Source organism: Stegostoma tigrinum, chromosome 26 (assembly GCF_030684315.1).
Source record: "Stegostoma tigrinum isolate sSteTig4 chromosome 26, sSteTig4.hap1, whole genome shotgun sequence".
NCBI lineage: Eukaryota > Metazoa > Chordata > Chondrichthyes > Orectolobiformes > Stegostomatidae > Stegostoma > Stegostoma tigrinum.
Genome location: NC_081379.1, coordinates 39,895,812 through 39,920,779, shown reverse-complemented (window position 1 = coordinate 39,920,779; position 24,968 = coordinate 39,895,812). Strand labels below are relative to the sequence as shown.

Below are 24,968 nucleotides of genomic sequence, written 5' to 3'. Positions count from 1 at the left end.
CCAACTCGTCCATGCTGACCAAACTAAACAAGTCCCATTTGCCAGCATTTGGCCTATATCCCTCTACTCATGATCCTATCCAAATGTCTTTTAAAAGCTGTAACTATACCTACATCTACCACTTCCTCTGGTAGTTCATTCCACATACAAATCATTCTCTGTATGAATAAGAAACACCTCAGGTATGTTAAATCTGTCTCCTCTCACCTTAAAATTGTGCCCTCTAATTTTGAACTCCCCCCCCTCTTGGGAAAAGGCCTTTCCTATTCACCTCGAATAAATCTCGACAAGGTCACCCCTTCAACTTTCTACACTCCAGGAAAAACATCCTAGCCTATCCAATCTATTTTTATAACTCAAACTCCGCCCCCACCCCCCAGTCCAGATTAATCTTTTCTGCACCCTCTCCATTTTAATAACGTCCTTCCTACAGCAGGGTGACCAGAACTGCACACAGTACTCCAAAAGTGGCCTCACCCATGTCCAGTGCAGCCTTAAGACATTTGAGAATTTTGAAACCACTGCATTTCAGCAGACTGTTCCCATTACTGAAAACACAATCTGGAACAAGAGCCTATCTTAAACAACATAAAGTTGTCCTGAAATTGGGATGCACATTCTGAAAATGTATTAAGTTCAACCTTGGAGACAATAAAGGCTGCAGATGCTGGAAGCCAGAGTCCATAGGTGTGAGGCTGGAAAGGCACAGCAGGTCAGACAGTATCCAAGGAGCAGGAAAGTCAATATCTCAGTTTCTAATTGTGAGAAAGAGGCTGCAACTCACCTGGAGCGTCAGAGAGATGGTGAACAATATTCCACAGCCAACCATCAAACTGTAGCCTCCCATAAGCAGCTTTCTGCGACCAATCCAATCAATAAACAGGTTCTGAAGAAGAAAATTCATAGAATTATTCACACGTTCTTCCACAACCTATTCGAGTGAAGATAATAAACCATACAGGCCTGGTATAATATGCTGCAAACTCTGTTAAAACTACCACATTATCAAAATAATAACAAAGCATAGAGCCCAGCATAAACCCAATCCCTGTAGATTAAGGTAGTTCGGTTGATGTAGTTAACATGAGTTTCAGCAAAGCCTTTGCCAAGTGGGCGGCACGGTGGCTCTGTGGTTAGCACTGCAGCCTCACAGCGCCAGGGACCCGGGTTCGATTCCCGCCTCAGGCGACTGTCTGTATGGAGTTTGCACATTCACCCCGTGTCTGCGTGGGTTTCCTCCGGGTGCTCCGGTTTCCTCCCACAGTCCAAATATGTGCAGGTTAGGTGGATCGGCCATGCTAAATTGCCCGTAGTGTTCAGGGGTGTGTGTGTTATAGGGGGATGGGTCTGGGTGGGATGCTTCAAGAAGCTGTGTGGACTTGTTGGGCCGAAGGGCCTGGTTCCACACTGTAGGGAATCTAATCTAAACAAGTTTGACAACATGGGAGACTGATAAAGAAGGTAAAAGCAGATGGAATCCAAGGCCACTTCGTCAGCTGGATCCAAAAATTGCTTAGTGGTAGGAATCAGAGGGTGGTGGTAGAAGGCTGTTTGAGACACCTGGTGACCAGTGACATAGCACAGGGGAGAGTGTTGGGTCTCTGATCGTGTGTGTTATATATAAAACAATACAGGTGAGAAAGTGGGGGAGGATGAGTTTGTGAATGACATGAGGGTTGGTAAGGTGGGCAGATAAATGGCAGATGGAATTTAACCCTGAAAAGTGAGATTTGGAAGAAGTAACAAGACAAGGAAGTAGTCAATGAATGGAAGGACACTAGGAAGCCCAGAGAAACAGAGATCTTGGGCTCACGTCCCAAAGGCAGCAGGGCAGGTTAATACAGTAGTTAAGAAGGCATAAGGGACACTTGTCTTTTACCAGCTGTGGCACAGATTATAAGAACAGGAAAGTTTTTGTTGGAGCTGAACAAAACTTTGATTAAGCTGCAGCTGGATACTGTGTTCAGTTCTAGATGCCACATTTTAACAAAAATGTGATTGTACTGGAGGGAGTGCAGAGGAGGTTCACCAGGATGTTGCCTGGGATGGAGCAGTTTAGCTATGAAGAGAAGCTGAATAAGCTCAGGTTGTTTTCTTTAGAGTGTCAGAAAGTAGCTATTTCCCTTAGTTAAGGGGTCAATAAGGGGACATAATTTTAAAGTGAAAGGCAGCAGGTTTAGAAGGGATTTGAGGAAAGGTTCTTTCCAATAGAGGGTGGTGGGAATCTGGAATGCACAGCCTGGAGGACAGTATAGGCAAGACACTTCACAACCTTTAAAAAAGTACACGGATGAGCACTTGAAATGTAAAAACATTCACGGCTATGGGCCAAATGCTGGAAAGTGGAATTAGTGTAGATTGATTGACACAAACTAAATATGTCAAAGCACTTCTTCTATGCTGTATGGCCCTATGACTCATGATGTACAAATGCCCCAATTCTGAGTTCACTGTGATCTGCAATTTGGTATAGCCTTCTGGATACTTCTACAGGTTGCACTATGGACTAAATTATTCATGTATTTGCTTTGATTATCATGAAAATCTAGGTCATAATATCATTCAACGTTAAGTCACAGTCTGAGCTTGTCTGTATATTCACACACCAGCACGGTACAATATTGTGGTGTAGTAACATATGCATGTTGACCTGGGACAGTTTGGTAGCTAGTTTACAGCCTAGGCTAATCTGAACCTGTGCAATAGTCTAGTCAGGAATCTGGTCATACCTGAACCTATGCAGTAAATCATGCACAATTTGATCTGGCACAATACAGTGATTCATTCACTACTTATGACAGTAACAGAATACGGAATACTGTCATCAAACAATTTTAAAACAAAGGAACACATCCTGATGCAGCTATGCAGGCATGACACTCCATTGTAAAATTCAACTGTTCCCTAAACAAGTCCGGGGCTTTTGGCTCCATTGCTCTACATGAGAGTTTATTCACCATGTCAAACACTGTGCAAAAAAGAATTTTGGGCCATCAGTCATGATAGCAGATTTCTAAGCAGTTATTATTGCAATGAAGAGCTGCAAGTCTGTCACAATTAATCTGCTTATCATTCATGCTCAAGTGTTTTTGATAAATGTTATTACAGTGACTGGTTTGATCTTCTATTTACATTAAATGGCTATCAAATAATGCAACTTGCTTCTCAGACTCTAACTAGCTGCAGAGGGCATTCTTGGAGGTAGGGAACAATATGATGTGGAGTGACCTGTCTTTGCCTCTTTGGTAGGAGCATTGTATATAGTACAGGAAGTACCTACTGCAAGTGTTTATCAATTCCCCAGAACAAATTACTTTCTGTCAGTTTGAACACTGAATCAATGTAATTTACTGTTCCTGGTTAATGTTTTCTACATCCTTTGCAATCTTGCAAATTCCTATAAGATCACCTTTTAGATTTTTAGAATAAAAACCCACGGAGTGTCATCTTTTCTCATCACTCACAACAACTGGTGCTGGCTACCAGGCTATAAGTGCAAGCAGGGGTTCTTACTTTTGCTTTATTTAAACATCTTTTTCATTTCATGGTGATCAGCAACATTAAGGTGTGGTGTGACCTAAGTACTGCAGAGTTTGAACATTACCCTTTCATCTTAGTTCTTACTATTTTAGCTGTGTGGTTAAAAATTCTAATGGCTTAGTCACTTGCTGCTCTTCAGTAGTTGGACATGTTTAACACAATATTTATACTCCTAGGTTTGCCTCAGCTTTAAACTTTTCACCTGTCACGGTCTGTGTGATAATCAATGCAAAAAGACATTTATTATAAAATAAAACTTAACAAGCAGCTTGCTAGACAGGAAACTACGACAGAATTTTTCTAAGTTTACATTATCTTAAGTATAGCATTTCAGTCTGTGTATTAACCAGCACATGACAGCATGTAGGTTGTGCGTTGAATTGTTGAGCAGGCTTGAAGGGCTGAATGGCCTAATTCTAGATTCAATGTTTAATTCTCAAAATATTTTTGTCTTATCCCATAACTCTCTCCAGTCTGTTAGTATCTTACAAATAACATCTTGTAAGCACAGAGCCCAATACTGGACATAATTCAGTTCATCTAACATATTGCCCTGAATGTAATGCCTCCCTACCTACATGATATAATATTCTTCAGTCTGTATATCAATCTGTGACTAGCACACTTCAACTTGTGCATTATGCCTATCAATCCTAAGAACAGGGAGCCTTGAGAACCACTAAATTGCATCATAAACTGATCATCAGCGAAAATGAAAGGTGGGGAGGTGATTTAACTCTGGAGGCATTGTGCACACTGTAATTCACAACAAAAATAAGCTAATAAGCAAATAAATTGATGCATGAATTAAAGAAAGAGCTGCTTAAATGGTGAAACAAAGCAAAATTAAAACAGTACCTACACTTGTTACTGCAGTGATGAACTCACAACACCCCGTTCCAATTGTAGCATACTGGATCTTTTCATTGGGAATTCCTGCAGCAGTAAACACATAGACAGCGTAGAAATACATCTGGTGGGAAAATAAAACAACATTAAAGTCGGAGTCCAACAAAATATACCCATGCTCTGCTAATATAGTGACCATGCAATAAAATATATTGAATGCATATGTAGAGCAGGCCTACTGTTCACTGTACAGTATGATACAATGCAAACAGTCTATTTCCTGTGATAGCAATCAGGCATTGACTTATAGAATGTAGAAATATCTGCCCTAGCATTAAGAGTGCACTGCTTCTTTCCATTTTATTCAGAGGAAGTTTCAGAGAACTTACTCATTCTAACTACTCTCTACTCTAGCAAATCCAATATACCAACACTGAGTGAAAAACAAAAACCTTTTTTAAATTCTGTTTTTTTTTGGATTCATCAATGATTATTTTACCTTTATATCCGAGAGTTTTGAATTCTCCCACAAGTAGAAGCATCAATTTCCATATCTACCCTACAAATCCCTTCACAGTTTTAAAGACCTTTAGAGAAAAGACCTCAGCTTATTCAGTTTTTCCTGATAGTTGTTTTTTTTTTAATTCATTCACAGGATGAGGGTTGACCGAATGGCATTATAGGTCTACCAAATGGGTTTTTTTAAACAGTATATTCATTTCTGGGATGAGGGCATCACTGGCTCAGCCAGCATTTATTGCCCATCCCTAATTGCCCAAGGGCAGTTAAGAGTCAACCACATTGCAGTGGGTCTGGAGTGTCACGTAGGCCAGACTGGGTAAGGATGGCAGATTTCCTTCCTTTGTGAAAATTAGCGAACCAGGTGGGTTTTTCCAACAATCGACAATGGTTTCATGGTCATCATTAGAGCCTCAATTTCTGATTTTTACTGAATTCAAATTTTACCACATGCCATGGGGGATTCAAACCCAGGACCTCAGAACATCACCAGGGTCTCTGGATCAACAGTCTAGCAACAGAACCACAAAGCCATTACCTCCCCCATTCAATCGTATCCTGACCTCATTTTTCTTTTTTATCAAATCATTTGTGGGGTGGGGGCATTGCTGGCCAGGGTCAGCATTTATTGTGAAGGTAGTTGTGAGCTACTTTCTGGGGAGGCAATGGCCTGGTGGTATTATCACTGGACTGCTAATCCAGAGACCCAGCTAATGTTCTGGGGATAGTAAGAACTGCCAATGCTGGAGTTAGAGATAACACAGTGTGGAGCTGGAGGAACACAGCAGGCCAACATTGTTCTGGGGACCTGGGTTTGAATTCTACCATGGCAAACAGTGGAATTTGAATTCAACAATAACAAGAAAATAAGAATCTAATGATGACCGTGGATCCGTTGTCAATTGTTAGAAAAAACCCACCTGGTTCGCTAATGTCCTCTAGGGAAGGAAACTGCCATCCTTACCTGGTCTGGCCTACATGTGACTCCAGTCCCACAGTAATGTGGTTGACTGTTAACTGTCCTCTGGGCAATCAGGGTTGGGCAGTAAATGCTGCCTAGCCAGCAACATCCTCACCGCAAGAATGAGTATATATTTTAAAAATCCATTTGGTAGACCCACAATGCTATTAGGAAGGGAGTTCCAGGATTTTAATCCAGTGACAGTGAAGGAACAGCGATATATTTCTATGTCAGTATGGAAGGCAACTTGCAGGTGGTGGTATTCCCATTGTGTGATCTGATCCTTGTAAACTGTTTTTTTGAAGCAACTCCACTTTTGTGTCTTTGTTGCAGTACTGGGGTCGGGAACTCTGCATAGTGCTTTGCATGGTCAAATCAAGGTTTATACAATTTTGACATATCTTCTCTGGTTTTGAATTCTCCTTTTCTAGAAACAAACCCCAATGCGTTGTGAGCTTTTTAATGGTTTAATTAACTTGTGTTTTCATTTTTGATTATTTATCAATCTGTACCTCTAGATTCCCCCACCACATCTAGCATGTGTCAATACCTGTTCCCTACATAGTGGGCGGCCTCATGATTCCTCCTACCCAAGTGATACCATCTCATGGCCTAATACTGACATTTATCTGCCGTTTAAACAGCCATTCTGCAAGACTGTTAACAATGCCTTGTAATTTGTCACAGTTATCTTCAGTATTAACTACAACCCCGCTTTGGTATTAGTGCAGTTTTTGATACAGTGCTTTTAATTCCCAAGTACAAGCTATTTACGTAAATTCTGCACAATTGTGATTCGCGTGGAGCAGAATTCCCACATCTGGCCAGTCTGAGTAAATACCTTTTAGCACCTACTCTTTCTTATCGATATTGTAGCCGGTTTGGTGGAAGAAGAAAGGAGCAGCAATAGTGATAGGGGGTTCATTAGTTAAAGGATCGCGCAGAACTTCAAAGAATATTGATAAATTGGTGGACAGGGCAGATAGGTGGCAGATGAAGTTCAATCTGGATAAGTGAGAGCTGATACACTTTAATACAGAGAGCATGGAGAGGCAGGGTAAAATATCCTAAAAGGTGTGCAGGGATAGAGCAGCCTAAGAAACCCATGTCAATAAGTTATTAAAAGTGGCAGGACAGGTAGCGAGCTGTTAATAAATTATACAGTATTCCAGGCTTCCTTAATAGATGCATAAAGTACAAGAGCAGGAGACTATGCTGAACCTATACAAGATGCTGCTTAGAGCTCAGCTGGAGCACTGTGAACAGTTCTGGGCACCACACATTAAGAAGGATATGAATACATTGGAAAGAGTGCAGAAAAGATATACAAGAATGGTTCCATTGATGAGAAATTTCAGCCACAAGGACAGATTGGAGAAGTCTGGGACTATATTACTTGGAGAGGGCATGTCTGATAGAGGTTTTCAAGGTCATGACGGGTTTGGATAGAGTGGATCTGGAGAAACAGTTCCCATGTGTAAAAGGTTTGAGAACCAAAGGGCATGCTTTGGAAGTTAAAAGAAGCAAACGTGAGCAAAATATGTTGTCACACAGCGAGTTGTCTGCTTTTGGAGTGTGTTGCCTGGGCATGTGGTGGAGGCAGATTGAAGTGAGGCATTCAAAAGGCTCTTGGATCACAATTTAAATTGAAACAATGTGCAGCATTATAGGGAAAAAGACAAAATTTGGCACGAGGTCAAAATGACCTCTTAGTGCACTGTAAAATTGTGACTGTATGAAATGTGCAACCTCTTTCTAATGTTTTTACCTCTTCAGAACACAAAAATAAGATTGGCCAAACACAGGTTTTCCTTTTGAAACCAGGTTCACCTACTCTTCATTATGTTTTCAGTTTCTTGATGTTTTTCTACTGCATCTGAGTAAAGATTCCAATGTAAACCATTCACATGGACCTTAATTATCTCTACATCCCTAGACTTGCTTGATCTCCCTTTTTAATTGCACAAATAATTCTAATAATCTGTTAATGATGTGGCACAATCCTCCTTCCTGTAGACATAAATACAATCTATCCTTGTCATCAAATACTGTCTTGCATATAAATAACTTTTCAACAATCTGATAATTGTCAACTCTTATCAATCAAACTCCAAGGCACTGAAAGTAAATTATTAATAAAAACATGTCAAACGCAAACACATTAGATACAGTGTCACAGCAAAATTAACGTCAATGTGACAACAGGCAGTACTCTCTGGTAAACTGTGCAAAGACACTAGAATGGGCAGCCACTCAACTCTATAATTCTTGACTCATTGGATAGCTGATGAGGTGCAGTAACTTTAACAATACAGGATATAGCTGGAAAGACCAAAAAACGGTGTGCTCCCAAAGCCTTGGAAATAAACTTCCATACTAAATCTACCTTTTGGTTTCCCTGGCAATAAACTCTGTGGTGCCCAATGGTCAGCGCAATCTTTACCAGACATTGCTATCGCCTCTGCATTGAGATATGCATAGTTAAGTAACTGAGTTGGTCATGCGATATTAAAGATGGTCAGTCTGCTTGCATTGGAGCCATTATCTGCATGAGCAAAGCCCCAGATTACTTTCCCCATGAAAGTTCCGTAACATACACAGGATCTCTGCTATCTTTTATCATGTGCTGTTATCCCAAAACCCTGTGAATTACTGCTTTTCATGTACTTTCAGTTTGAAGGTTACTATTGAATATGTTTCCAGCAGCCTTTCCAGCACAGTGTTTCAGATCATATCAACCTGCTGTGTAAAAACGGTCTCGATTTCCCTTGGAATTTTTTTCCCAATTCTTTTACAGCTATATCCTCTGTTACTGATCCTCCGACTAGCAGAAAACACTTTTCTTTTCCCCCTTCTATTTACATTCTGAGTATTTTATTAAAATTCTCATTAAACTTCCCCGCTCTAAGGAGAACAATCTCAGTCAAATCTCTCCGCATAACAGACATCCCCCATTTCCGATACCTCTCTGATATATCCCCAAAGACTTACCATCCTTCGTAACGCATGTGGTCCACAAAGGGTCAATACACTAACCTGGGCCTAACTAGTGATTAGTAATGGTTTACAATAATTTCCTTGCTTTTGTACTCTATGCCTATATTTATAAACTGAAGGATACATTATGCTTTTTCAACATCCTTCACAACATGTCCTTCCACCTTCAGCAATGTGTGTGAGTCAGTCTCCGGGTCTCTCTGCTATTGCACCCTCTTTAAAAACTGTGTCACTTAATTCATATAATTTCACCTCATTCTTCCCACCAAAATGTATTCTGAAACACAGTCGCAAGGAAAAATTAAATCCTCACCACACATACGAGTAAAGATTTATACCAGCACAAACTTTCTTTTTTACATTTCCAGCTGTGTGGAGAATCCAGTGAATGTCATTCCTACTTACAGCATCGTTCCCACATAGCTGTATGGCACTGCCCAGCACCAAGGTGATGATTAACTGCCAGCGAACAGAATGGTCTTGGAACAAGTCACACAGGCCTTTCATATTTTGACCTTTGAGTGCAGTTTGCTCCTCCAGGAGTTCATCCATTTCTGTGGTTAGGTCAACATCGCCACGTAATCTCTTCAAGGCTGCAGAAGCAGAAGGGCATGTGAAGTGAGAAAAGGCATGAACGAATGGGGGAGGGAGGGGAATATCTCTTCAGAGGGCTCCTTGTATGTTGTGGGGCACCCTCCCAAGATGATACCATGCTTTACACCCACCTCCTGGCCTCCACCTCCTCCCTGGCTTACCTCATAGACAGACACAGAGATTCTACAGTATGCAAGGCGGCCCTTTGGCCTATCATGTCCATACTAGCCAAAGTCCGGGATCCACTTCTCTTCTTAGCAGCACCGTCTGCAATCCAAGCAGTGTTCAGTGGAACCACTGGAACTGCTAGGATTGCCTGGCAGCCCTTGGGGATGAGGCTACCTCCCACTGAGGGACAGAAGATACACTCTCTGCTAGTTCAAGCTTGTGTCAACTTTCTATGGAGTCAGTTTATGAACTACTTTGTTAACAGGGTAAGGGTTGTCAAAATCATACAGCCAAGCAGCCTATATCAATTTAAACACTTTGGTTCCACAGCTCTTAATACCCCTGACTAAAACAAGAAAACCCAGATTTTTGCACACATCTCACACACATCTCTCTCTCTCTCTCTCTCTCTCTCTCTCACACACACACACACACACACCTTGCATTGTTATGGCCTCCCATACATGAGACAGGTTTCTCTCTTTCAATAACATCACCCTTCAACAATCCAAAAAACTAAACATATTTAATCAACCCATTCATAAACATTATGACATACCTCGGGCATAGGTGAAAATTAAACACAGACCTTCTGGCCCAAAGATAGGGGCACTATCACTGCAGCACAAGTTACCTTCCCTAAAACAGTCAATATTCAAGGGAATGCAACTGAAGTTTGGCAACAAGTCTTTATACTTTAGCCCTTTTAGATCCACAACTGGCAAACATGCACTTACTGAGGTGGGTTTCCCGAACTAAACAGAGTACTGCACATTGGATCTAACCATAGCTTTAGACAAAACAGTACTTTTCAGTGACCACTGTTGGGACTCTGGAATTTGGAGCAGAAACAGAGCAAACAAGCCGGCTCCAATGCAAATATATCCTTTCTTAAATATGGAAGTCAAAGCTGAGCACAATACTCCAGATGTGGTCCTACCAAAGCTCTATACGACTGGAGCAAGTCTTCCTTATTCTTGCACTTCAATGCCCTACCAAACAAGGCCAAAATGCTGTCTGCCTTCCTAATAATTTGCTGTACCTGCATGCTTTCTTTCTGTGTTTCTTGTACAAACATGTCCAATTCTCACTGAACATCAATATTTGCAAGTTTTATAGATTTAAAAAAAAAAGTTTCTATTTTTAATGCCAAAGCAAATATCTTCACACTTCCTCGCCCAACTACAACCTTTTTGCTCACTCACTTTGAGTCATAGTGTCGTACAGCACAGAAACAGACCCTTCAGTTCAACTCATCCATGCTGACCAGATATCCTAAATAAATGTGGTCCCATTTGTCAACATTTGGCAAATATCCCTCTAAACCCTTCCTATTCATATACCCATTCAGATGCCTTTTACATGTTGTAACTGTACCAGCCTCCACCACTTCCTCTGTTAGTTCATTCCATACACGCACCACCCTGTGTGGAAAAAGTTGCCCCTTGGGTCCCTTTTGAACATTTCCCCTCTCACCTTAAACATATGCCCTCTAGTTCTGAACTCCCACCCCAGGGAAAAGACCTCGTCCATATACCCGATCCATACCTGTCATGATTTTATAAACCTCTGTAAGGTCACCGCTCAGCTCTGACACTCCAGGGAAAACAGTCCCAGCCTCTTCAGCTTCTCCCTAAAGCTCAAACCCTCCAACTCTGACAACATCTTGTAAAGCTCAAACCCTCCAACCCTGACATCTTGTAAAGCTTTTCTGAACTCTTCCTAGTTTCCCAATATCCTTCCTACAGGAGGAGACCAGGATTGCACGCAATATTCCAAAGGTGGCTGAAATAATGTCCTGTACAGCTGCAACACTATCTCCCAACTCCGATACTCAATGCACTGACCAATAAAGGCAAGCATACCAAACACCATTTTCACTATCCTATCTACCTGTGACTCCACTTTCAAGGAACAATGAACGTGCATTCCAAGGTCTCTTTGTTCAGCAACACCCAAGTCCTGTCCTGATTTGCCCTTCCAAAATGCAGCACCTCATATTTGTCTAAATTAAACTCCATCTGCCACTCCTTGGCCCATGTCAACACATTCATATTTCTTTGTGACCCCTTGATGCCCTCCTCAGTACTGGAGCAAACCTGGATAAATCTTGGTCTCTCTGTCCAAATTATTAATATAGTTGCAAATAGCGGGGACACCAGCACTAATCTTTGTGGCACGCCAATAGTTACAGCTTGCCAACTTGAAAATACTCCTTCTACGTCTATACTCTGCTTTCTGTCCATTAGCCAAACCTCCGTCCGTCCTAATATATTCTCTCAAACTCCGTCAGCACTGATCTTGTGCACTAATCTTTTGAGATAACTTAATGAGTTTGGAAATATAAGTAACCTACTTCGATTGGCTCTCTCTTATCTACCCTTCTATCCCCAAAAATCTCTAATAAATCTAATAAATAAATTTTGGAAAACCATACTGGCTTGATCTGATCATACTTTGATTTTATAAATACATTTGTTAAGATTTACTTAATAACAAATTTCAGTATTTCCCAATGACTGGCTTTCGATGACCTGACCTGCAAGTTGCCCCTTTTCTCTCGTGCTTCTTCAGTAGTACAGCAGTATTACATTTGCTAACTTCCAGTCGCTATGGACCTTTGCAAAATGTAGGAATTGTTGAAATATCAAAACCAGAGCATTCACCATCCCCGGAGTTATCTCGTTTAGAACCCAAGGAATCTAAGTCATCAAGTCATAAAAGTCATACACCGCAGAAACAGACCCATTGATCCAACTCGTCCGTGCTGACCAGACATCCCAACGTGACCTAGTTCCTTTTGCCAACATTTGACCCATATCCCTGTAAACCCTTCTTATTCACATATCCAACCAGATACCTTTTAAATGTTGTATTTGTACTCACCTTCACCACTTCCTCTGGCAGCTTGTTCCATACACACACCTAGGGATTTGATAGCTTTTAGTCTGTTAAGTTTCTCCAATATTCTTTGTGACATTAATTTGACATTAAATACCTTATGTTCTTTTTCGCCTCTAATTTACTCTCTGTTGCTGTTATATAATTCATGCCTATTACAGTGAACAAAATTTGAACATATCTGCTATCTCCCTTGAAAATTTCTCCTGTTTCTACAATTAAGAGACCAACACTTACTTTAGCTACCTCCTCACTTATTCACATTAATTAAAGTTAATATGGTCTGTTTTCTATATTATGGTTACTTTACTCTCAAATTCTCTTCTCATAAACTGTAGTTGGCATTTCCTGGTTTATTTTCCTTGCCTTCTGGGAGAAAGGCAGAGGAGAGTAGACCTGAGGGAGCCATATTTTGTTTTATTTATTCATGGGATGTGGGTGTCACTGGCTATGCCTGCATTTATTGCCCAGACGGCAGTTCAGAGTCAACCACATTGCTGTGGGTCTGAAGTGACATGTAGGCCAGACCAGGCAAGGATAGCAGTTTCCTTGCCTAACGTGCATCAGTGACCCTGATGGGCTTTTCCAACAATCAACAATAAATTCATGGTCATCGTTAGACTCTTAATTCCAGATTTTTATTAAATTCCTATTCCAGGATTCAAACCCGAGACCAGTGGATTAACAGTCCAGTGACAATACCACGAGGCCATCACCTCCCTACACCAGGGAACTAATAAAATACAACCCAAGGTGTGAAGCCTATAGAGCTTACCTTTTTGAGAGAGAGGCAGAGGGAATCCAAGAAGGCCCCTGGTTTGGAAAAAAAAGTGAACAGTGATATCCCAGGAAATGTTGTAAGCTGATTAGTTGGTAACTGCTCTTAGACAGCTTGGTAAGTGGCTTGAAATTAGAAAAATGTAACATTTTAAATAATCTATGAGTAGAAACTTTATAATTAAAACACCAGCAGAAGACAGTAACAAGTTGGTGAGTCTACTGTTTGCTATATATGTAAAGGGGGAGTGTATACTAAAGATTAATGGAGTAAACTAAATGGGGGTGGGGGAGTGATTCAGTTCTTTAAAATGATATATGAACACAGGAAAAAGGAACAGCGGACTGTATGAGCTATCGAGTCTGCTCTGCCATTCAATATGATCATGGTGATACTGGGCATCAATCCACTTTCCAGCCTACTCCCCAAATGCTTCGATTCCTTGAGAGATCAAAAATATGTTACTCCTAGCATTAAATATATTCAATGCCAGAGACTCCACACCCTCTCAGGCAGAGAATCCAATAGATTCACAGTCCTTTGAGTGAAGTAATTTCACTTTATCTCACACTAAAAGATGAGCACTTTATCCTCAGACCATGCCCCTGTGTTTTAGGTTCCATGACCAGTGGAAACAATCTCAAAGCATCTAACCTTGTAAGACCCTTTTGAATCTTCTATGCCTCAGTGAGTTCCCCTCTCAGTTTTACAAATCTCAAAGAATCTCGGCCTTATTTGCTTCTCCCCTCATCATAGCACAACCTCCTCAGCCCAGGGACCAAATTAGGCAATGATCACTACCCTACCCTCCTCGCAGTACTGTCTATTTGTAAATATGGAGGTCAACACCATATGTGGTACTCCAGATATAGACTCAGCAGAAGCCTGTACCATTTTGAAGGAATTCCTTATTCTTGTACTCCCAATATCCATGCAATAAAAGCAAACATGCTACTTGCATTTATCTGTTTCCTGGGTGGAAGGTTTGCTCGAGTAGTTCGAGAGGGTTTAAACTAGTATGGCAGGGGGGTGGGAACCTGAGCTGTATACCAGAGGTGAGCGTTGATGCAGGTGAGGCAGTAGCAAGAGGTAGACCAGCTAGTGGGAAGGATTTTCCTGGGAAGGAACCAAGGGATCAGTTAAAATGTGTTTGCTTTAACGCAAGGAGTATCAGGAATAAAAGTGATGAACTTAGAGCATGGATCAGTACCTGGTGCTATGATGTTGTGGCCATAACAGAGACATGGGTTTCTCATGGGCAGGAATGGTTGCTGGATCTTCCAGGGTTTAGAACATTTAAAAAGAATAGGGAGGGGGGAAAAAGAGGAGGGGGTGTAGCACTACTAATCAGAGAGGGTATCACAGCTACAGAAGCTTCCTTTGTCGAGGAAGATCTGCCTACTGAGTCAGTATGGGTGGAAATTAGGAACAGCAAGGGAGTAGTCACCTCGTTAGGGGTTTACTACAGGCCCCCCAATAGCAGCAGGGAGTTAGAAGAAAGCATAGGTCGGCAGATTTTGGAAAAGTGTCGACGCAGTAGGGTTGTTGTAATGGGTGACTTTAACTTTCCTAATATTGATTGGAACCTCCTTCAAGCAGAAGATTTGAATGGAGCTGTTTTTGTAAGGTGTGTTCAGGAGGGTTTCCTAACGCAGTACGTTGACAGGCCGACGAGGGGAGAGGCCATTCTAGACTTGGTGCTCGGAAACGAGCCAGGGCAGGTATCAGATCTTGTGGTGGGAGAGCATTTTGGTGATAGTGACCATAACTGCCTTACGTTCTACATAGCTATGGAGAAGGAGAGGATTAGGCAAAATGGGAGGATATTTAATTGGGGAAGAGGAAACTATGATGCGATTAGACATGAGTTAGGAAGCATGGACTGGGAGCAGTTGTTCCATGGTAAGGGAACTATAGACATGTGGAGACTGTTTAAGGAACAGTTGTTGGGAGTGATGAGTAAATATGTCCCTCTGAGACAGGCAAGAAGGGGTAAGATAAAGGAACCTTGGATGACGAGAGCGGTGGAGCTTCTTGTGAAAAGGAAGAAGGTAGCTTACATAAGGTGGAGGAAGCTGGGGTCAAGTTCAGCTAGAGAGGATTACATGCAGGCAAGGAAGGAGCTCAAAAATGGTCTGAGGAGAGCCAGGAGGGGGCACGAGAAAGGCTTGGCAGAAGGAATCCGGGAAAACACAAAGGCATTTTACACTTACGTGAGGAATAAGAGAATGATCAAAGAAAGAGTAGGGCCGATCAGGGATAGCATAGCGAACTTGTGTGTGGAGCCTGAGGAGGTAGGGGAAGCCCTAAATGAGTTTTTTGCTTCTGTCTTTACGAAAGAAACGAACTTTGTAGTGAATGAAACCTTTGAAGAGCAGGTGTGCATGCTGGAATGGATAGAGATAGAGGAAGCTGATGTGCTGAAAATTTTGTCAAACATTAAGATTGACAAGTCGCCAGGCCCGGACCAGATTTGTCCTCGGCTGCTTTGGGAAGTGAGAAATGCAATTGCTTCGCCACTTGCGAAGATCTTTGCATCCTCGCTCTCCACTGGAGTCGTACCTGAGGACTGGAGAGAGGCAAATGTAATTCCTCTCTTCAAGAAAGGAAATAGGGAAATCCCCGGCAATTATAGACCAGTCTCACGTCTGTCGTCTGCAAGGTGTTAGAAAGGATTCTGAGGGATAAGATTTATGACCATCTGGAAGAGCATGGCTTGATCAAATACAGTCAACACGGCTTTGTGAGGGGTAGGTCATGCCTTACAAACCTTAGAGTTTTTTGAGGATGTGACTAGAAAAGTTGATGAGGGTCAAGCTGTGGATGTGGTGTATATGGACTTCAGTAAGGCATTTGATAAGGTTCCCCATGGTAGGCTCATTCAGAAGGTCAGGAGGAATGGGATACAGGGGAACTTAGCTGCTTGGATACAGAATTGGCTGGCCAACAGAAGACAGCGAGTGGTAGTAGAAGGAAAATATTCTGCCTGGAAGTCAGTGATGAGTGGGGTTCCACAGGGCTCTGTCTTTGGGCCTCTACTGTTTGTAATTTTTATTAATGACTTGGATGAGGGGATTGAAGGATGGGTCAGCAAGTTTGCAGACGACACAAAGGTCGGAGGTGTCGTTGACAGTGTAGAGGGCTGTTGTAGGCTGCAGCGGGACATTGACAGGATGCAGAGATGGGCTGAGAGGTGGCAGATGGAGTTCAACCTGGATAAATGCGAGGTGATGCATTTTGGAAGGTCGAATTTGAAAGCTGAGTACAGGATTAAGGATAGGATTCTTGGCAGCGTGGAGGAACAGAGGGATCTTGGTGTGCAGATACATAGATCCCTTAAAATGGCCACCCAAGTGGACAGGGTTGTTAAGAAAGCATATGGCGTTTTGGCTTTCATTAACAGGGGGATTGAGTTTAAGAGTCGTGAGATCTTGTTGCAGCTCTATAAAACTTTGGTTAGACAGCACTTGGAATACTGCGTCCAGTTCTGGGCGCCCTATTATAGGAAAGATGTGGATGCTTTGGAGAGGGTTCAGAGGAGGTTTACCAGGATTCTGCCTGGACTGGAGGGCTTATCTTATGAAGAGAGGTTGACTGAGCTCGGTCTCTTTTCATTGGAGAAAAGGAGGAGGAGAGGGGACCTAATTGAGGTATACAAGATAATGAGAGGCATAGATAGAGTTGATAGCCAGAGACTATTTCCCAGGGCAGAAATGGCTAGCACGAGGGGTCATAGTTTTAAGCTGGTTGGTGGAAAGTATAGAGGCCATGTCAGAGGCAGGTTCTTTACGCAGAGAGTTGTGAGAGCATGGAATGTGTTGCCAGCAGCAGTTGTGGAAGCAAGGTCATTGGGGTCATTTAAGAGACTGCTGGACATGTATATGGTCACAGAAATTTGAGGGTGCATACATGAGGATCAATGGTCGGCACAACATTGTGGGCTGAAGGGCCTGTTCTGTGCTGTACTGTTCTATGTTCTATGTTCTATCTGCATGTTGACTTTCTACAATCCTTCTAAGAGCACACTCAAATCTCTTTGGACACCAAAGCCTACAAATGTTACACCTCTTGAAAATATTCTGCTTTCCTATTCTTATAGCCAAACTGAATAACTTCACAATTCAATGCTTTATACTCTATTTGCTATCTTGTTGCTCACTCAATGTGTCAACTTCCGTTTGGATCTCTGTGCCCTTCCCACAACTTCACTTTCCATCTAGCTTTGCAAACCTAGAAACAATACCTGCTGTATTTTCGTCCAAGTTGTTAGTATAGACTATAAATAGCTGGAGTTCCAGCACTGAACCTCAGAACCCTTCAACATTCACTGTCTGTCAACTTGTAAAAGACCTGTTAATGCCAACTGTCTGCTTCCTATCTATTGAGGGATTCTCTATCTATGCTAATGTATTATTCCCAATTCAATGAGCCCTTATGTCACCTACTAACCTTTTGTGTGGTATATTGTTGAATGATCTTTGGAGTTCCAAGTATACTACGTTTACTCAACCCCTTTTATTACCCAACTGGTTACCTCCTCAGAGAGTACTAATAAATTTGACAAACAGAATTTCCCAGGAGTAAAATCATATTGATTCATTCTAATCATATAATGCTTTTCTAGGTGCATTGCTAAGCCTCCTTAATACCAAATTCAGCATTTTTCAATGTTCCATTAGTTAAGAATGTCATTGAGATAACCTTAGCCCAAAAAAACACGATTATAGAATTAAGTTGAGTAGAAATAAGAACTGTTCACTTGTAGGAGTAGCTAATAGGACCCATAACAGGAGCTACGACGTAGGATAGAATACTCTGAAAGAAATAAATAGGGCATGTAAGAAGATGAATGTAATAAACGTGGATAAATTGGGCAAATCAGATTGGCAAAGATAGTCTGGGAAATGAGCTCAAGCAGTTGTATTCAGGACAATATCTTAAAGCAGTACAATGTTGTACTGACCAGGGAGCAGCTATTCTAGACTGGTATTAAGCCAGTTTTAAAACAATAACCTTAAGGTAGGGCAACCTGTAGGTCACAGCTATCGTTAACATGATACAATTTCACATTCAGTTTGAATGGAAGAAATAAAAGTCTAAGATTAGTATTTTAAACCTAAATAAAGACTGGCTATGAAGGGAGGGTGAGCTAAAGTAAACTCGTGGCCTGGGTCAAAAGGCAGGATGTTAGAGATTCAGTGACAGACTTCTAAGAACAGCTAGTAACTCTCAGCAAAGATTTATCCCAGCAAGAAAGGAAGACTCATTGCACTGAACCTTCTTTTGTTTCGGCCAAGCCAAAATTGTGTTTAGTTTATTTGAAGGGTTTTCACCACAATGTCTAAAGTGTTTTCTCACCATAGCTTACCAGACTTGGCTAACTACCTACCACATCCCTATGGTATCCAACATGCACAATTACAGCCCCAGCTTACCACCTACTGTTCCTCAAACAGCTTGCCACTCAGCGGATATCTGCCAAAAGGCCAGTGTCCCTTGTTCCCATGCCATCTTTGAAAGACTAGTGTCACCCAAAAACTGAGCAGCCTCTCAGTCAATACTACCTTCACCTCCATGCCCGTCATATTGGCAAGTCAGTATAAACATGAACTTTTACTTACAGCCAGACAAAAGAAAAAGAAAAAAATCCAATTGAGGCTAAAGTTCATTCCCACAATGCACAATCATGATTAAAGATTATGTTACAGTCAACAAGTGCCTGCTTCACCCAGCTCACAAATCTATTGGAATGGGGTTAGGGGCACGGGGTGGGGGTTGCAGTGAGGTTCTGTCTGGCTTGCAACACCCGACACAGCTTCCTCTGACTAACGTGCATTCTGTCCTCCTCCTCCTCCTCGCACGACTGCTCCTATTCCCCTAGTTCCTCAGTATCCAGCACGTCGCCTCATTGCCAGCTCCAATTGTGCAGGGCATAGCATGCAAGGATGACGTGGCACATTCTGTCTGGACAATACTTCCAAACGTCTGAGCATTCCAAGCAGAGGAACCGTATTTTCAGCAGCCCTACAGTCTGGTCCACCGCAGCCCTGGGAGGGCATCATTAAACTTGCGCGCTGCATCAATCGGGGGGTTGCACAGAGGTGCCATGAACCACAGCCACAGAGCGTAGCCTCGCCCGCAATAACCAGCCTTGAAAGGCACCCAGAATGTCAAACGCACCACGTTCACGAGAGTGCTTCAGGATGTAGGAGTCATGGCAGATGGCAAGGTAGTGGGCACACACCTCCACAGATTAGCTGAACATTCACGGAATGGAACCCTTTCCCATTGATGAAATGCAGAGAGTTGTGATAGGTGTCAGCGTATGTCTCAGTGCCACGTGTGTGCAGCCCTTGGCACCCTGTACCTGGGGGAAGCCAGCTATGCTCCCGAACCCTCCTGGCCAGACTGCAGCACTGACCGCATTGGTAATCAAAACCAGCTGGAAATGGCATTGGTCACCATCCTGATGCATTATGGGTGCACACATAGGTGATAAGCATGAGAGATCCTACACAGGTCTCCCATCACTCCCTGGTGGAGGGGAGACACTCAAAAATCCATGTTCACAACAGCAGTGATTTTCAGATCTGTAAGGAGAGGATGACCTCCCTCGCCTGCAGCCTTCTAGCATCCAGCAAACTTCTGCCAGTCCCAGGACATATGGGATCTGTGTGGACACTGCGCCTCACTCAGCCCTAGGAAACAGAGTGGGGCCAGAAAACTCTGGGGCTCCTCTGCTCCCGATGCATCCTTCTGCACCTGTAGCTGTGACCTCGTCCTCTGCACTGGCCTGCTACTGCTCTGGGCTTGCTACTGGCTCCATTCCTCCTGTTTCAGTTCTCACCTTCTTAGGTAGGCAGCCACAGCAACCAAACTGCAATGAAGGGCAGGGCCCATGGCTTTCAATGGAACAGATGTGCATTGGGAATAGCAGCAACACAAGAGTTTCTTAGCTGTCAGAATAGTCAGGAGTGGTTTGTCCTGCAGATGAGGGCTGAGCACATTTCTCCATACAGTGAGACAATCTGGACACGTCTCCATCATCCGTTGACATTCACGTTCAGCTTGTGCAGCGACTTGGCGAATGTGCTGTGTTTGCTGAGTGACCACCACATCATAGAAAAGGACAGTACTGTTTCCAGTTCTGGCTGCCTTGTTATAGGAATGATATTATTAAGCAAGAGAAAATTGGAAAAAGATTTACCTGGATATTGCCTGGAATAGAAGGTTTCAGTTATAGGGAGAAGCTGGATACGCTGAGACTTTTTTCACTGGAGTGAAGGAGGTGGAGGGATAACTTTATAGAGGCTTTTAAAATGGCGAGGGGTATGTACAAGGCGAATGGCAGGTGTCTTTTCCCAAGGGTGTGGGATTTCAATACTGGGGGACATCTTTTTAAAGTGACAGGGGCAAGATTTATAAAGGACATGAGGGGCATTTTTCTTTTACACACAGAGTGTAGTCCATGTGCGGAATAAACTTCCAGACGCAGATGATCCAGTTACAATGTTTAAAAGATATTTTGCATAAGTACATAAATAAGAAAGCTCTGGAGAGACATGGGCCAAGTACAGGCAGGTGGAATTAGTTTAATTTGGGAACATGGTTAGCATGGATTGGTTGGACTGAAAGGTCTGTTTCCACGCTGTATGACTCTCTATGAGTGCTGACTGCAATCTGACATCCTTCCCACTTCAAGCATTCTACTCCTCACTGCATTCACTACAGACCATTGTTACTCTTACATGACTGATGAGGAAGTGACGTTGTGTGGATCTCACATGTCCTTGGAGGTTGGACAAACAGTGATTTTCCTTCAGCCAGTAGTGGCCTTTTTTGAAACATCATTGCTGCTAACTTCCATGTTACTGAGATATTCAAATTCAATTTGTAAGTTCCAATGGCGAGTCAGAAAATACCATCATCTGACGGCTCACCACGATCTCCAATTCTGATTCACCTACCCCTGCCTCCCAATTCACTTTGAGTTTCCCAGCTGACCCTGTCCTTATCCCCACCTCTGCAAATGCCCTTGGCATTAATTTCCTCAACCCCGTGCTGGCAGTAACTCTCCCCTCCATCCCTACATGCTCCACTTTGAACCCTTCTGAAGGTTCTATGGACTAAATCCCCAGACTGTATGAGACCTAGACCTGTGACCATCTTCAACAAGCAGCTTCTAGGCATGACTGACCAAACCCCTGTGTTTGCAACTCTCCGTCTGGGAATTTGTGAGCCCCCAGACTGCTTGTGCTGGTCTTTCAGGATTGACCACTGAGCACACCTTGGGCTGGCATAGGACAGATTCTTTGACGATGAGAGTCCCAAGCAGACGACTGGCCTCGACAAAGTCAGTTGACAATGTGTAGGCTGTGCCCATGGCTGGCAGTACCAGCACCCTCTGATTAACAGCAGTCCCTATTTTGACTGGACTGAGAAGTTGCTGACGTAGCCTTTTGGTTGAATAAATGTGCAGCGTGTTTGCCACATTGACATCTCATTGTGCTATTCACCAAGATGTCCCTTCTTATTCTCCTCCATCCCAAAGTAATAAGCATGAGAAGCAGTCTGCCTGCATTAAAGAACACCTCAACACACCATTAGTGGCAGTTAAAAAACAAAAGAACTGAGGATGCTATAAATCAGGAACAGAAGCAAAGTTGGTGAAAAAGCTCAGCAGGTCTGGCAGGATTTGTGAAGGAGAAACAGAGTTAACGTCTCGGATCCAGTGACCCTTCCTCAGAACTGTGACCCTTCGGTCAGTTCTGAGGAAGGGTCACCGGACCCGAAGCGTTAACTCCATGCATGCAAACTATCCCTGCTGCATCCTGCAATGTGTGACTGTGCTTCCTAAGCAGCTTGCTAGTGTAGAGTGTGTGCAGGCCAACAGGTCCCTGTGAAACTGAAAATGGAACCAACATGTCCAGAGGACCCCGACTATCAAGGAAAGTGCAGGATTCTGTATGGATTTTAAAAATGAAGTTTACATCAGGATGAGATGATGGCTGATAGGCAGTTTGGCAAGCCGCATATGTGAAACCAATAGTGTGGGTTCCATTCCTGCATTGGACGAGGTTACCATGAAGGTCCCTCTTTCTCAACCTCTCTCCTGCCCCCAAGGTGTGATGACCCTCAAGTTAAACCATAATCACTTGTCTCTCTCCAACTACAGAGCAACCCTATGGTTTTCTGAGATTACAGTGACTTTACTGATGCTTACTCGAGTGGGATGTCAGAGGGCTACAGGCCCTTTGGACAGAGGTTTTGGGGAAAGAACACGTACAGAGCAGAGCCGAGCAGAGAAAATACAAATAGCTCTGTGTTTTAAAATAATGAAAGGCCTGCTTTGCGTAATGATTTCGAGAACATCAACACTAGCCACTCCCAAAAACTCTGAACCAATGTGCACAAAGTATTCATTCTTCCGTCTGTGACTCACTTACCTTTCATGCACTTGTTCTCGTTCTCCCTGTCAATCAGCAGGTACCGGGGGCTCTCTGGGCACCATGGCAGAGTGAGGAGTTGAATCAGAGATGGTACTGCACAGGATGCCAGTAGTAAAGGCCACAATTCTTCGGTACCCAAAATCTCTCTGTAATTAGCATGAGGAAATGACTTCATTTCCTAAAGATTACACCTTGTACTTCACGCTATCAGCTGTGAGCAGTAAATACAATATAGATCCCATCACAGACCCAGGTATAGGATAAAAGGAGTCAGGTTGGCCATTGAATGTGAAGGCATCAAAAGATCCTCTTACTTTCTATTCCTAGAAAGCATTCACCTCTGACTAAGAACTGGCTCATAGCGACAGCTGCATGACATTTACTGTTACCAAACTAGTCAATAATAAATAATCTAACTGCAATGATACAGATATCATGCAAAAGACAATAACAAGTATGGAGAATACTTTTCTATGCAACAATTTTTACACTGTAGAGATAGATGTACTGATGGTTATTGACATAACACTAGGAATAATGGCACATTACTGCACTAACAGGAATATATTAAAAACGTATTCTGAAACATGGACAGAAACAATGAAATCCTACAATGGATTATAGTTAGTATACAGCATAAAAACTAGGTTCTGATGTTATTGGTGTTCGAATAATAAGAACCTGATAGTGAAGTAGAGGCATGGATCTAAACAAACCTCAAATAGTCTATCTAGAGTATAACAGACACTCAGCAAGGAATCACAGTCCTGTGCAAAATAAGAATGTCTAGACCTGTCTGGCCTTTTGACTGTAAGTCATGGAACTTCAATTTCCCATTTGTTCAGAGGTATGGGAATGAATTCTAAACCCCTGTATCTAAGCGACAGCTAGGTGCAGCTATTGCTCTGTGTCATTTCCCAGTCTGAGGTGAATGTACAAAATAAAAGGATCTTTCATATTTTGTATTCAAGCACACCATTACCTTTACCTGGGATTTTTTTATGTAATAAATATTTCCTTGCCTGATGTATAATTAATAACAGATTAAAACATGGCATGTTATCAAAGCTTTATGTCTTGCACTCATAAGGACAAACACAAGAATATCAAATTTCAAACAAACACAGCAATTTACATTGCAGGAGAAAAGGATGTTGGTAGAAGGACAAGTTGAATATTTTCTCATTCGTGGGATGCCTGTGTCATTGTCTGGACCAGTACTGATTGTTAATTTTCCCAGAGGTCAAGCAAAACCACGCTGTGGATCTGGAGAAGACCATTCAGGTAAAGATGGCAAATTTCCTTCCCAAACATCAGTGAATCAGATGAGTTTTACACAGTGACACACGAGACAATACACAGTGGTTACAGGGATGCCATGAGACTAATTAATTACAGATTTATATTGAACTTGGATTTCACTATTTGCCATGGTGGGATTTGAAGCCATGAATAATAGTGTGGGATTCTAGATTAGTAGTCCAATAATATTACCGTTATGGCATTGCCTGCCCATAAGCCTGATGTCAATCTGATTGGCCAAGACATTGCCATGCAGAAATCCCAAGCAACTCAAAAGAGACACATTTCTTGAACATATTGTTTCTATTTGTGGAGAATGGGACCCAGTGTGTGAACACTGGTTGTTTCTACCAAGATTAAATGAGTCACAGTTGGAGTCTTAGTGATTATTTTAGGATTGTAAGATAGGCAGAAGGTCTTTCTGGACTGACAGTAATACCCTGCCACTCATGTAACCACTGCACAGCAACAGCATCAAATGGTTACCTTAACTTGTTTGATATTTTAATTTACAGTGCTTTGCCTTCCCAGGTTAATGTGACCAGGCATATTCCAGGTCTGATGGTGGTGGGCTTTGCCCATTTGCAAATTTCCTTAATCCTTGCTGATCAGGACAAATATTGTCCTGCAGGATAGTTTTGGTATATTCCCTTTCTTCATCAAGTTTACCACCTGACCAAGTGGCCAGGGCCTGACTGATCACGGTCATCCTACAGCACACGTAGATAAAAACATACTGAGTGGTGAAGATAGGTTTAGGGTAGACAAGAGCGGAGAAACCAATCACAGTTTTCTCAAATGGCACGTCAAAAAAAGGGACTACATTTAATTGCTTCATTGCAAAAATGAATCTAAGCACTGGATGGAGAGAGACAAATGTGATAAAATCCCTACACACAGCTGTAGATGC

General features: G+C 42.4%; 1 protein-coding gene across 3 annotated transcripts in view; it reads right to left on the bottom strand.

Moving 5' to 3' along the window:
• The window catches only part of LOC125464068 (solute carrier family 2, facilitated glucose transporter member 11-like), a 64,296-nt gene that overhangs the window by 10,746 nt on the left and 28,582 nt on the right, over positions 1 to 24,968 (bottom strand). For all 3 annotated transcript variants that reach the window (XM_048556084.2, XM_048556083.2, XM_048556085.2), the window contains 4 exons: positions 22,754 to 22,902; positions 9,272 to 9,459; positions 4,403 to 4,513; positions 785 to 886 (listed from right to left, as the gene is read on the bottom strand). In XM_048556084.2, coding sequence (XP_048412041.2) covers positions 785 to 886; positions 4,403 to 4,513; positions 9,272 to 9,459; positions 22,754 to 22,902 — 550 coding nt within the window. The remainder of the gene's footprint in view (positions 1 to 784; positions 887 to 4,402; positions 4,514 to 9,271; positions 9,460 to 22,753; positions 22,903 to 24,968) is intronic.